This window comes from Haemaphysalis longicornis, unplaced genomic scaffold (genome assembly GCF_048455015.1).
Source record: "Haemaphysalis longicornis isolate Haplotype H1 unplaced genomic scaffold, Haemaphysalis longicornis Haplotype H1 scaffold_1, whole genome shotgun sequence".
Taxonomy (NCBI): domain Eukaryota; kingdom Metazoa; phylum Arthropoda; class Arachnida; order Ixodida; family Ixodidae; genus Haemaphysalis; species Haemaphysalis longicornis.
Genome location: NW_027526203.1, coordinates 450130827 through 450145884, shown reverse-complemented (window position 1 = coordinate 450145884; position 15058 = coordinate 450130827). Strand labels below are relative to the sequence as shown.

The following is a 15058-nucleotide window of genomic DNA, read 5'->3' as shown; positions in this document are numbered from 1 at the left end:
TACTTATTTTAAGGCCAAAACTATCGCTAGGAATTCGGCTTGAAATATTGCTGAGAATACAGGTAAACGCAGCGAGACTGACCAGTTAAGGTGTGGACTAAAAATTCCCACACCTGCTCGCTCCTCACGCTGGGATGCATCTGTTGCCGCTATTGCATAATCCTTCAAGATTGCCAAATGGTCGTTCGGTATTCCTGTTAAAAATCGTGACGTAAGCATTTTAATGTTACTGGGGTAAATATTATGGAAAGTTAAAGCCGCAGGAGGAACGTCACAGGGCATTGTCAGTACTGTGGGAATGTTGATACTCAATGTTGAGAGTAAAGTCTGGGCGTAAACACACTGTGGACGAATGTGCCGAGGCCACCAAGAGCTGAAAAAGAGTGCCGGATAAGCAACCATCAATAAAAAATATCTGCTCTGTGGATATTCAAAAATCCTCATAACCGTCAGTGCTGTTAGCAGCCGAAACCGAGACTCCAGGCATGGCATGCGGGCCTCCAAATACAAGATGTTATTGGCCACGCACCTTGGGAGGCCGAGGCACAATCTCAGTGCACGATGCTCCAACATAATAAGCTTTCTGAGTTTGTAATCTGGTGAACCGGAAAAGAGGGCGCAGCCAAACTCTAAAATGAGACGCATGTACCCCCTGTAAATAAAAAGTAAAGTGTCCCTTCTTATTCCAAAACTCATATTGCTGAGTCTCCGCAACAGTCCAAGTGCCCGTTCTCCTTTGGTCGCGATATGGTTTATATGAGGGCGCCAATCCATTGTATTACCATATTGCCGCGAACCATGCATTGGGTTTGTTTATTTGTGTTTTGCTTTTACCGCCCGGCTGCGCCGGTCTGTGTTATCTCCGTGCCAAGGGAAGCGCGTGTTCCATTCTTTCTTTCTGTGCCGCATGTGTTATCTGTTCAGATAGGGAGAGCATTCCGATCTAACGTGAACATCCCGGAATAATCTTCTTGCATCTACAATGTTCTCGATGCGAATCGACGGTTCCAGAACCACGCGCGCCGAAAGATAAAAAGCCTGCAGAGCAGACGCCGGGGCATTCGATTCTGCGACGCTCGCTGACGCAAGTCACTTTGTTGACCGCTGCTTCGCCGCCTCTGTATTCTTTTGAGTTGTTAGGGGAGCACAAGTTCGCTCCAATAAACTTGTTTCTCCTGCAAGACAACTGCGTCGTCCTTGGCTTCGTGACATCTGGTGGAGGTGCTGGGTACGCACCCTTCATGCCCACTACAACCTCGAGAAGCCGCCAAGCCAGTCCAACAAGAGCCAGCCCCCGCCTGCAAGATTTACCACCCGAGTTCGGTTTGATGCCAGAAGGGCCCAAGAAAAAGAACGCTGCAACCAACACCATGGTGCAAGAAACAACATCGCCAATCGTCCTGCAGCAGCCCCGGGAACCGCCATCGTTCCGGGGAGCCCCCGCTGAAGACCCCGAAGAATGGTTGGAGAAGCTGGAGCGCGTCCGCATCTTCAACAGGTGGGACGACGAAGAAACGTTCCGGCATGTCTTCTTTTACTTAGAAGATGCTGCTCGAACTTGGTTCGAGAACCATGAGAGTTCTTTGACCGACTGGACTCACTTCAAAAGGGAGTTCCTGAAGACATTCACTACCGTTGTGAGAAAAGAGCGAGCTGCGCTTTTGCTTGAAACTCGGACACAACACCCCAACGAAGGGGTCGTGATCTTCGTTGAGGAGATGAAGCAATTATTTCGCCGCGCGGACCCCGAAATGACGGAAGAAAAGAAGTTACGCTTCTTGATGCGCGGTGTGAAGGAGGAGCTGTTTGCTGGACTTGTCCGCAACCCGCCCAAAACCATCGCTGAATTCGTGACCGAAGCCAGCACGATTGAGAAGGCTCTCGAAATGCGTGCTAAGCAGTATGACCGGAACTTTGTTGGCGCGGCCAGTGCGAACTACATCGACAACATGCGGGTTCCGGCTGATAGCCTACGCGAGGCTATCCGCGAAATAGTGAGGGAGGAGCTGCGGAAACTGCTCCCGACGACGCCGCAACCACAAGTCGCTTCTCTTACCGACGTCATTAGAGAAGAAGTGCAGCAAGCGCTGGGAACTTCAACGACGCCAGTAGCACCTCGCGAGCCGCAAGCCATGACCTACGCGGCTGCTGTACATCGCCCTCGCCCACCTGCACCCTATCGTCACGAGGCTCCGTACCGTCGTCCCCTCTCGCCGGCCCGACCAGCTGCGGCGCAACCGCCTGCCCCAAGGAAGACCGACGTGTGGCGAACGTCCGACAATCGTCCGCTGTGCTACCACTGCGGAGAGGCCGACCACGTCTACCGTCGCTGCCCCTACAGGAGGCTCGGTTTGCGAGGGTTCTCCGTCGACGCACCCCGCCCCCGAACTGGTCAGCACCCAACGGAGATCGAAGACTACCTGTCCAACACCAGCCGTCGACCAGCCCGTTTCAACCGTTCGCCGTCACCCTATCCATACCAATCGCCGAACCGCCGTAGCAACGCTGACTTCGCCCGTGGAAGGTCCCCCAGCCCACGCGGGGGAAACTAAAAGCAGCAACTTCTGGAGGTGAAGTTGCTCTACGGCGAAAAACCGGAAACCCTCCAACGACGCAAGGACGCGCCGAAGACAGTGATTCACGACATGCCCTCATCCCGACGACCCGACCTAACCCTGATGAGACTCCCGAACACGACGACAGCTATACGCCGCGACGCTTACCCGACCTGACCGAGACGTCCGCTGAGAAGACATGGACAACGACGACGCACAGTGCCCGACCGTCAACACGCACAAGCCGAGATGCGACGCCCCGACGCACCCGGAACTCGAGGAAGGCGGCATCCGACGTCAAGGTGTCCATCGACGGTTTTGATGTAGTCGCCCTCGTAGACACGGGAGCCGACTACTCCGTAATGAGCGGACCATTTGCGTCTAAGCTGAAGAAAGTTATGACCAGATGGGACGGTCCGCACATACGCACAGCAGGAGGCCACATCGTGACGCCAAGTGGAACGTGCACATCGCGCGTCACCATAGATGGCACGACGTACCCTGCAGTGTTCGTCGTTTTGCCCAACTGCTCCCGCGACGTAATTCTCGGAATGGACTTTTTGACAGACAACGGCGCAATAATCGATCTCCAGACGAAGTCGATAACTTTTTCCTCCGACCACTCCATGACGCCGGAATCGAACCCCGAACACCGTGCAGCTGTAAGGATCGCCGATGATCACGTCACCCTGCCACCCCGCGCAAGCTTGATGATCACCGTCTACTGTGAAGGTGCTGCTCCCGACGTCGACGCTATCGTGGAGAGTGACCGAAGGTTGCTTCTTGACCGCGGTGTGTCTGTCGCAAGAGGCATTGCGCGGTTTAAGCATCGCAAATCCCACGTTTTGGTCACCAATTTCACCGAGGAGTACCAGCATTTAAACAAGGGCGCTGCAATTGCGTTCGTCGAAGAAACGCAACTAGCAAGTGACGTGATAGCAGTCGCCGACTTTGAACGCGCACCCGACGATACCTTCAAGCTTCCGCACCCCTTCGACGTGAATCCGGCGCTACCGCAAGAAGAAAGGAACAAGTTATTGGCTTTGCTGCGTCGCTACAGCGAGTGTTTTTCGTCGAACTCAAAGTTACGTCAAACACCTCTGGCGAAGCACCGGATAATAACCGAGGATGGAGCCCGACCTACCCGACAGTCACCGTACCGCGTCTCTTCCCACGAGCGGGAAGCCATCCGGACTCAAGTCGACGACATGCTCAACGACGACATTATACAGCCATCGACATTATACAGTCCGTGGGCTGCGCCGGTCGTACTCGTGAAGAAAAAAGACGGCACACTGAGGTTCTGCGTTGACTACCGGCGATTGAACAAGATCACCAAAAAGGACGTGTACCCCCTGCCACGAATCGACGACGCCCTCGACCACCTCTGCCATGCGAGGTACTTCTCATCGATGGACCTCAAGACCGGCTACTGGAAAATTGAAGTGGACGAGAGAGATCGAGAGAAGACTGCATTCATAACCCCGGACGGCCTATACGAGTTCAAGGTAATGCCGTTTGGGCTATGCACGGCACCAGCAACGTTCCAAAGAGTCATGGACACTGTGCTAGCTGGCCTGAAGTGGCACACCTGCCTCGTATACCTCGACGACGTTGTGGTATTCTCCCGGACTTTCGACGAACACCTCGCAAGGTTGCAGTCAGTACTCGAGGCCATCCGTACGTCGGGGTTAACGCTGAAGCCTGAAAAGTGCCGCTTCGCGTACGAGGAACTGAAGTTTTTGGGCCATGTCGTCAACGCCGCGGGAGTCCTGCCTGACCCGGCGAAAACTTCAGCCATAGCGAACTTCCCAAGGCCGAAAGATAAGAAGGGCGTGCGCAGATTTCTTGGACTGTGCGCATACTACCGGCGCTTCGTCGCAAACTTCGCACGCATTGCAGAGCCGCTCACGCGCTTGACGAAAGATAGCACCGCTTTCAGCTGGGAAGACGACCAAGAAAAGGCATTCTGCGAGCTGCAAAAACACCTGCAAAGCCCGCCCGTGCTCGCTCATTTCGACGACAACGCCGAAACGGAAATACACACGGACGCCAGTGATATAGGCTTGGGTGCCGTCCTTGCCCAAAAACAAAGCGGGTGCGAAAACGTAATCGCCTATGCCAGCCGTGGTCTGTCGAAGGAGGAGAAAAACTACTCTGCCTCCGAAAAAGAGTGCCTGGCTATTATATGGGCCATTTCAAAATTTCGCCCATACGTGTATGGCAGACCGTTCAAGGTTGTAACAGACCACCATGCGCTGTGTTGGCTCGCCAATTTGAAGGACCCCTCTGGCCGTCTTGGGCGGTGGAGTTTGCGCCTGCAAGAGTTCGACATTACAATCGTCTACAAATCCGGCAGGAAACACTCCGACGCCGACTGCCTGTCCCGCGCCCCTGTCGACCCACCACCACAAGACTCCGATGAAGACAGTGCGTTCTTCGGGGTTGTTACGGAGAGCGACCTAGCCGCCCAGCAGCGTGCCGACCCCGACTTGCGAGTAATGATCGACTACCTCGAAGGACGTAACGTCGCCGTGCCTACAGCGTTCAAGCGTAACTTACCAGCATTCAGCCTCAGAAACTCCGTCCTCGTGAAGAAGAATTTCAGCCCCGGAACAAGAACGAATTATCTACTTGTCATCCCCGCAGACCTTCGTGACGAAATTTTGGAAGCGTCCCACGACGACCCGTCTTCCGGACATCTCGGCACAGCTCGCACTATTGCAAAAATTAAGGCGAAGTACTTCTGGCCCCGCCTTACATCCGACGTCACCCACTACGTTCGGAGTTGCCGGGACTGCCAGCGACGAAAAACGCCGCCGACAAGACGCGCCGGACTTCTACAACCGATCGCCGTCCCGCGGAGGCCCTTTCAACAAATTGGAATGGACCTTCTAGGCCCGTTCCCGACGTCACGATCGGAGAACAAGTGGATTGTCGTAGCGACAGACTACATGACGCGCTACGCAGAGACCGCCGCTCTTCCGCGGGGGACTGCACAAGAAGTCGCCAAGTTCTTTATAAACCAAGTTGTGCTGCGACATGGAGCCCCTGAAGTCCTAATCACGGACCGCGGAACGGCCTTTACCGCGGAGCTGATGCAAGGAATCTTACGCTACAGCAACACGGATCACCGAAGAACGACGGCGTACCACCCCCAAACGAACGGACTAACAGAACGTCTGAACAAGACAATCGCAGATATGCTGTCAATGTACGTTGAAGTTGAACATAAGACTTGGGACGAAGTGCTCCCGTATGTCACGTTTGCGTACAACACGGCTATCCAGGAGACGACGCAGTTGACGCCGTTCGAGCTTGTCTACGGTAGGCCAACTACGATGCTCGAAGCCATGCTTCCGCACGTAGAAGACGACGACCTCAACGCCGACGTCCACGGATATCTTCAACGTGCGGATGAGGCCCGCCAGCTCGCTCGAGTTCGTATAACGGACCAGCAGCTGGTGGATGCGGGCCGCTACAACCTCCGACGCCGAGACGCCGAGTACCAACCAGGGGATCGTGTGTGGGTTTGGACTCCCATCCGACGACGCGGACTCAGTGAGAAGCTCCTGCGACGGTATTTCGGACCCTACCAGATTCTGCGACGTGTTGGCCAACTTACCTACGAAGTGATCCCCGATGGTGACTCCTGCACATCACGACGACGTACGCGGCCCGAAGTCGTCCACGTGGTTCGCTTAAAACCTTTCTACGAACGATGACGAACTTTTATTTTCATTTTCGGACTGTCGCTTATGTTAGCATCGGGTCGATGCACTCTTAGAGGGGGGGGGGTAATGCCGCGAACCATGCATTGGGTTTGTTTATTTGTGTTTTGCTTTTACCGCCCGGCTGCGCCGGTCTGTGTTATCTCCGTGCCAAGGGAAGCGCGTGTTCCATTCTTTCTTTCTGTGCCGCATGTGTTATCTGTTCAGATAGGGAGAGCATTCCGATCTAACGTGAACATCCCGGAATAATCTTCTTGCATCTACAATGTTCTCGATGCGAATCGACGGTTCCAGAACCACGCGCGCCGAAAGATAAAAAGCCTGCAGAGCAGACGCCGGGGCATTCGATTCTGCGACGCTCGCTGACGCAAGTCACTTTGTTGACCGCTGCTTCGCCGCCTCTGTATTCTTTTGAGTTGTTAGGGGAGCACAAGTTCGCTCCAATAAACTTGTTTCTCCTGCAAGACAACTGCGTCGTCCTTGGCTTCGTGACAATATATTACACCCAAATACTTCAATGATGCCACCTGAGGGATAGTCGCCTCCCGATACGTCAGGCAGAGGGTAACCGGAGCAGATACCGGAAACACAATAACAGCGCACTTATTGACGTTAATGTTCTAATTTATGTTTGTTAACTACCTTTCGATGGAAAACAAATATGCCTGTAGCATTTGATAAAGGACATGAATGTCCTGAGCAGCAGAGAAAAAGGCTATGTCGTCAGCGTAAACATAAGTGCAAACTTCCTGATTTGTTGGAATTGAGCTCATTAGTAGATTAAATTGGATGGGAGAAAGCACCGAGCCTTGGCGGACGCCCCTTGTCTGATATAAAGTCGATGATTTAAAGCCATTTTTCGAGCAAAAGAACTTGCGTCCAATTAAAAATTGTTGAATCCATGAAAGTATGTACTTGGGAAACCCACATTCTTTAAGTTTGGCTAGCAGTACGCTATATTCCACGCTGTCATTCGCTTTAGCAACATCCAGTGTGACGAGTGCGCATACCTGTTTGTTTCTGTGCGCAAACTGAATACGGCTCTCCAGGTCAACATGGGAGGACCAAATGGAGCAACCCGGACGGAAGCCAATTTGATGCGGGCTAAGAATATTTTTACTTGACAAAAACTGGACTAATCGGCCATAAAAAGTTCTCTTTATCAATATGCCTAGGTTGGGCGAATATTGTACTGAATAGCACCTAGGCTGGGGTTCTTTAGAAGGGGGACAATTTTTGAGATTTTCCAATGTGAAGGAATCCATGATTTTTCCAATGAAGTATCTATGATATTCAACTGATCGTCAGGAGATTCCTCAAACAAAAGTTTCATCGCGGGAGTAGAAACCCCATCTGGCCCTGGGGAGGCTCCCGACAGCCGCATAACATCATCACCCATCTCTGCCATCGTGGCAGTGGAGAAATCTAAAACTGGTAAATTTTCTACGGCCATGGGTGATAGAGTAGATGAGAACCTGATTTGTAAGTCCTGGGCGACCTTTTCGATCGAATTCATGATTTCATCAGACGTTTGCACGACTGAAACATCGTTACTGCGATTATCTAAACTCTTGCGGTTACGCAAGAAAGCCTGTTTTTTGTATCTGAAAGCGCCGAGAAACAATGCGAATGATGCAGTTGCTTAGCCGTAGAGATTGTTCGGCGGAAAATAGCCGAATAATATTAAAAATTTGACGCATCATCGGGACTCTGATTATGAATGAACTTCTTCCACGCCACCTGTCTACGCCGATAATCTCTAGAACAGTCCTGATCCCACCAGGGGCTTATACCTTCTCTCTTTGCAGAAGCAACAATGAATTCAGACTTTTTTAGTGAGTTTTTCAATGCGGCTGTTACCTTCATAGCCATATTTTCCTCAGACTTATTCGGGAGCGATATGATAGCCGAACGCAATTTCTTTGTCATAACTTCGTAATTTACCAACGTCCGCAATACCCGTTCCGATGTACTTGGGGAGACAGCTATATGGAAAACTACCGGTATGTGGTCGCTATTTGTAGGGCAATCGACATTACTCCACGAAGAGACTGAAACTCCCTTTGCAAAGGTTAAATCCAAGACCGATCGCATTCGGCTCCGGACAAATGTCGCACTACCCGGGTTGTAACAAAGAATATTACTGGTGGACGTCCAGTCTAACAATCGCCAGCCACAGGCATTTGTTTAAAAACCCCAACTGACGTGATGTGAGTTGAAGTCAGCGGCGATCACGAGGTTTTGCTTACTCTAGTTTACTCTAGCTCTAGTTTTGCTTACTCTAGCTCTAGTTCTATTTCAAACTAACAATCTGGATCAAGAACTGGGGAGGAAGGATGACTCTGTGAAACCACAGGAGCCGAAGGAGCCGAAACCTGATGTGTTGAGGCGGTCATCCGAGCCGGGATAATGGCCTCGTTGGAAGTAGCCGTCTGAAGGAGCTTATCGATGGAGTGTTCCTCACGAGGTCCTCCCCTCGAACCGCTGAAGCCTGGGACGTTTGATCTCTGTTAGTCGTGGACAAAGGCTGCGAGCGGGCCTTCTCCTGGGAAACCGACACAGGCAAAGACAGGATTTTCACAATTTGTTGTGTCTGAGCAGACAAAATGTTCGAAACCTGTTCCGTCATCGACAAGACCATTTGTCCCAAAACCTCAGGCAACACCTCTTTCAGTGCCAGCGCAAGAGAAGCCTTTGGCAAGAGAAGCCTCATTGGTTGGGGTGTGGCGGGCGGTAGCACCTGGATACCCATAAGCTCGCTCTTTGACTATATTTACCTCTTCAGAGCGGGAAAAACAGCGCTTTTCCAGCACCTCAAAGACCCTGACTTCCGTTGTGCGGGCTGAGCAGTTCGAGTAGTCCGCTGGATGAGCAGCTGGACAGAGGCAGCATGTAACTTCATCCGCAGTACACTGGCTAGCGGAATAATCGGCCCCGAAATTGCAGCAGCGAGTGGAGGACTTACAAGTTCCTGCACTTTGACCATAGTGGCAGCAGTTCTGGCATTGGCAAGGACGGAGGGACAAAGGCTCAACTCTGTAGATCAGGGGCCAGTCTTTGATTTCTGAAGGGCTTGAGGAGCCCGCAAATGTGGCGATCACTGATTCCGTAGGGGCGCGGACATTGCCCACCACACGAGAGCAGCGGTACACCGCGATCACACCGGCATCCAGAAACTGCTCAAGGAGCTCACTTGGGGAAATGTCGACGTCAACTCCGCGGGCAATCCCTTTAGTACACGCAAGATGAGAGGGACAAAAGGCCTTACCAGCAAACAAGCAAACGATGAGACCTTCAGCAGATCAACCAAGCAGGCCTTATCTGATGACTTGCAGATAATTGCGCCCTTCCCGTACGGTCGCACCTCCTTAACGCTCCCGAAGTGCTCACTTGCGGCTTGTAGGTCTTTTTGGATGGTCTTTAAATTTTTTAACCTGATTGTCCCACCATTGGTAGGGACCATCACCACCGGGACAGTCGTCACGCCATTCTGAAGGAAGGAATCCAGAGGCAGGTCCTGCGCCAAGAGACTAGCCGACCACGGAGAGGACCCCTGGCCAGGAGAAGAGGTAGACATGGGAACTGCTTATAATCTAACGGAGATACAAAACAAAAACGGATAACACAACAGCAAAGCACCGATGCTTGGCCAAACCAAACGCAGAACGCAACGTCAGCAGAACGAAGCAGCGAAGCTTTCGGACACGCTGGAACGCATGCCGAACGGGTTCGATCTTTTGGGCGTGCTGCGTGATTCGCGTGTCCACGCTCACGAGACAAGTCGCCGCGAGACACGTGCTCACGAGCGCTACGTATTTTCTTGGTATTTTTTATCCAACACCACATTTTCGACTTGTCCACTGTTAAAGGGAAACGGCGAGCGTCTGGGCACTACGCTCCGCGAAGCGCCGGCGCCGAGAAGTGGCGAGAATCAGAGACAGCCGGCACATGCGCACTGACCACACGAGGCAGGAGAAGCCGCTGTGTCGTCTGCTACGGCGCTTCGCCCGGCCGCTCACATCTTTTGAGTGCGAAATCCCTCAGCTATTCTGTGAGGGTTTTCAAGTGGCGCAGCGGCGCAGCGGAGCCATAGCGGAGCGCCGTAGAAGACGACAGAGCGGCTTCTCCCGCCTCATGCAGTCAGTGCGCATGTGCCGGCTGTCTCCGATTCTCGCCACTTCTCGGCGCCGGCGCTTCGCGGAGCGCAGTGACCAGACGCTCGCCGTTTCCCTTTAACAGTGGACCCCACTGTACAACAGCTGCACTGTTAAGAAAAAGAATGCGCCAATAAGGAAGCGCCGCGGGATCTCCCCGATTTGTTGAAAGCTATCGCGATTGGTCTGGGTTGCCGAAAGTAACCAAGAGTAACTGAAAACGAAACTTTTAAACATCAAAATATCACTTTATCACAAGAAAATAAATATGTTGCCAAATTCTACACAATTGCGAAAGCACGAAACGCGGTTTGCTTTAACAGCGTCATAATTGTACAGCGTACAGTTGACTCTCAAGAGCGCGCCCCGATATCGAATTGCTGTCAAGAACGACATTGTTCAGTCAACCGGCCGCGACGAGGAATACGAGGCTGGTTCCCCACGGAACGCCCCCAAGCACACCGGGAATGGCTGACGACGATGTTGCCGCTCTTCCGGGATGTCAGCGTCATGGTTAACCGGTGGTCGGTCGCTTCGTCCAGTGTATGGAGCGGTCCAGTCGAAATTGACCGCTGCGCGACATTTCCCGGCGACCTTGGTAGGGCGGACTTCCAGGCTGCGTTCGTCGCACTCGGTTCCCAGGGGCCCCGAAGCCGGCCAATGGTGCTCGAGGTGGCCATGTGCACAGTAGTTGCGATTCCAGCGTCCCTTGATCAGGCCTGTCGGAGCCGTTCGAAGAGAGCGCTGGTTGACGGGCATCAGTGTCACGGTTCCCGGGGCTGCCGGAACGACCTCTGCATGCCACTTCGTGGTCGTTTCTACATGAGCTTCTAGTTGGCCTTTGGTCGTATTTCTGTTCATTTTCCGAATAAGGCTGACGTAGCAAGAGACCGCTTTCGCAGCGGAATGAGAGAGGGCTCGTGCGATGCTGCCGATGCTGTTCCTGCTGCCGCTTATGGTATGATCATGATGATGATGATATTTACAAGAGTACAGCTTTGAGCGAGATGGTATTGAGACAGTATTAATATGGCGCATACGAGAGATCGCGACACCACGCATAGTAGAAAATCCACTAAACTGTAAAACTATCAGCCTACGGGATCAATGAAGGTTACGACATACGCATGCAGTTAGCCCATGTAGCTGGTCGATTGCCATGAGCGCCTAATTTCCTTGTATAATATTGGATATATTGGAGGCAATCATCAAGCGAGCATACATTGCCGAACAGGAGATGACGAGTGTGTTGCGAAATTTCTAGAGTCGAGATGGAGGTAGTGACCCCTTCGTATCGCGTACACTAGACATTGAAACATATGCTCTGCTCACGGTTTAGCAGTAGCGCTAAGACACGAGGCCACCAGGAGGAACCGGATGCAGGAAAAAGATTGTGAAGTGAGGGGAAGGCGCGCAGTTAAGCCTTCCCTCCTTTCTTTCCGCAGATGCCATGATAGCCAACGGGGAGTCGGAGAGCTACGATTTCGTCTACATAGATGCGGACAAGACGGAATACGACGACTATTACGAACGCTGCTTGCAGCTGGTTAAGCCGAATGGAATGATCGCCTTCGATAACGTGAGCAGATCACATCTACTTGCTGTTTACGCTGACATTCACTTTTATACCCATTCGTTCTTGCGTTCGGGCACTTTAGTGTTCTGAAAAAACGAACAGAAAAGGAGGCGCGGGTTCACATCGTTTTGAATTTAAAAAAAGTCTTTATTTGTTATTGCTTGCTACAACGGAATAAAATAGTTTACGAGAGGAAGATGAAGTGAGCAGTGGTACATGACCCTGTGGTTTCAGCTCCGACGACGAAGCAGTTGTGTGTGGGCGCTGCCTGCGCCGGAACTCTCAGGGCCGCTTTGTAAATAATGTAAATACATCGCTCATCGCCTTCAACCTGATCATTCACTCAGAAATAGCTGAAAAATAAAAGGATCGAAAAAATGGCCACAAGGTGAATGTGTGGCACCCAACCTGGAATGTGTGGCACCCAACGATAACCAGACAGGACACTTAATTCCAACTAAAGTTTGGGTTTGGGCTAGTTGGTTCATAATTTAAACTGGGAAACAGCGCTTTAAACGAGGACAGCGAAGAAGGAGACACAGACACTAGCGCTGACTATCAACTGAGCAATATTTTATTGCTTGCGGAAATATAAAGGAAGAATACAATGACGTCACATGCGTGAAAAAGTCTCCTTCTCCTTCTTCGCTGTCCTCGTTTAAAGCGCTGTTTCCCAGTTTAAAAACACTTAATTCCAGTATTTATAACAAACTAATGTTTCTACTCAGGCCACAATAAGCCAAAAGATATTACTGCAGGGATCTATTTGGCTTATGGTTTAAAACACATCCAAAATACAAGATGAGCTTCCCTTAAAACAAGCTAGACCTTTTTTCCGAGACTTTAATCAGTTCAGGCGGAGGCAGTACTATGCCAAAGTTTTTTTTTGTCAAAAGACAAAATGAGAAATATAAAAACGATGTACAGTCATTGACAAATGAAACGCAAACACGAAAATATAAACCAGAACACACAAATAGCCCGATTTCTTTCTATGCACGTCAAAATGACGCGTGAATTAGTTACAAAAGGAGGTTGGGAAATGTGGCTTTCCAGATATACCGATAACCTGCCATTAATGGACCTCCACGAACAGTATTTTTCAATTTTGCGTGTTATGGTTCATATATTTGTGTTCGCATTCCAGTTTTTCTCGCGTTCATTGCGATTCACCACTAAAAACAGCTAAGACGCTGCTCTAGACTTTCATTTTGTTCTCGCACGTTATAGCTAAGTTTTTGGTGTGTAACGAATATTGTGGCTACGTGTGCAGTTGTGCAAGAGCTGAGCCCAACAACGCGGGTTCCATTCCCAGCCACGGCAGCAGCTTTTCTCATAGAGGCGAAAAGCGAAAACGTTCGTGTGTCGAGATTTCGGCGCAGGTTAAAGATCACCATGTGGCCAAAATTAATCCGGAGCCTTCCCCTACGGCGCGCCTCATAGCCCAGGTGTAGCTTAGGCGCATTAAACACCACAATCAATCAATCAAATAACAAGAACTATCCGCTATACGTTATTATAATAAGATGAACGATACGCATTAGCCCTGATTAATCGCCTTTACGTTTGGAAGCGTAGCCACAATGATATGGAACTTGGAAATCATTTGAGGCGAAGACAGAAGCCAGGAATTTAGGTGGAGGCTGTGCTTTTTTTTCTAGAAGTGGGTGGTCTGCATCGGCTCACCGTCCACGCCCTAACGAATTTCGGTTTCCAATGACGTCCCTGCTCGCAGGTCCTGCAAGGCGGCCGAGTGTTCGACCCCGAGGCGCAAGACGAAGGCGCTCTGGCCATGCGGGCGCTCAATGCCAAACTGAGTCGTGACGACCGCGTGTTGCTCAGCCTGCTCCCCGTGGGCGACGGCGTCAACCTGGTGTTAAAAAAGTGAACCTCCGGCCAACGGTCGACTGGCCGGGAGGCCCGACTGGCTGGTTGAGTTTGCTGCGTGCGTGTGCTGGTATGCCCTAATAAAAAATTGCAAGCTGCATTCGTGGAGAGCCTGTTGTTTGAATGCATTGCAGTTGTAAAGCGAGACCTTCTAGAAAGCAACTGGAAGCCGTTATGCCACCGATCCTCACTCGATCGCTTCGATTTCCGGTTGCTATGGCATGGTTCCTTGCGCAATGACCAACGCCATAAAATAGGAACCATTTGCATTGCCAGTACAAATGGCTTTAGTCGCGCCGAGAGCGCGACCAGTGGCTCTTGCGGCCGCGATGCTGCACTTGGGGCCCTATTCTCGACTGCACAAATTCATAGTGAACTGTGAATTCACAGTGAACTGTGAATGAAAAACTACACACTAAACTTTTTTACACCCTTTTAGCCAAAAAGGGTGTAGCATAAGAGGAAAAAGGTTGTTGGGAGGCCTTTACACCCTTTTTTCTTGAATCTCAACACCCTTTTCCTAGCTCTATACCCTTTTTGTGGGAAAAAAAGGGCGTTGATCAACTTGAACACCTTTGGTTTTTTTTAGGGTGTTGAAAGGGTGTGGAAAAGGTGTTCTGGTGTTCATTGAATAAGGCCATGCTTGGATGCATAATAGCACTGTAAAGAAGAAGACATCCCCTGATGTACTCCTCTACTCGCAAGAAATTTTCAATCGCAAAAAAAAAATTGCTCGTATGCAATGATAGCTCGTTTCCATATGCGGTGCACCTCATGCCCCAAGTTTAGCTTTGGCACGCGAAACACCAATTTGAACCATCAAAATTAAAAAGAAGTGGTGTGGCGAAAAGGCTGTTTACCGACTGCAACACGCTTGGTTTTCTGTAGGTTGTTGAAACGGAGTTCTTTTTCTTTGTATTTTTTTGCTAACGCCACCGAAACTAGCTCAAGCTTAAAGAGCTTCGGTGGTAATAAATTATGCCAATTCATGTTGCTTCAAACATCGTGAGGTACAAAACACCCCCCGCTTTTAGAAAATGTTCAGTCCACCCATGTAAACAGGTACAAAATGCCTCCAAAGTCGGAGGTCTCTTCACCTTTTTTCTTAGTTGGCGGCCTTTTCTTGCACCCGTTTTCTTACACCCTTTTTGTTTA

The 15058-nt window shown here is 50.8% G+C and overlaps 1 protein-coding gene across 1 annotated transcript in view; it reads left to right on the top strand.

Annotated features, from left to right (window-relative positions):
- Nucleotides 1-14003, top strand: part of LOC144155993 (putative caffeoyl-CoA O-methyltransferase 2) — a 52930-nt gene extending 38927 nt beyond the window's left edge. Inside the window, exons 6-7 of the mRNA XM_077687747.1 lie at nucleotides 11886-12019; nucleotides 13752-14003. Coding sequence (XP_077543873.1) covers nucleotides 11886-12019; nucleotides 13752-13904 — 287 coding nt within the window. The 3' untranslated portion in view covers nucleotides 13905-14003. The remainder of the gene's footprint in view (nucleotides 1-11885; nucleotides 12020-13751) is intronic.
- Nucleotides 14004-15058: the final 1055 nt, after the last annotated feature.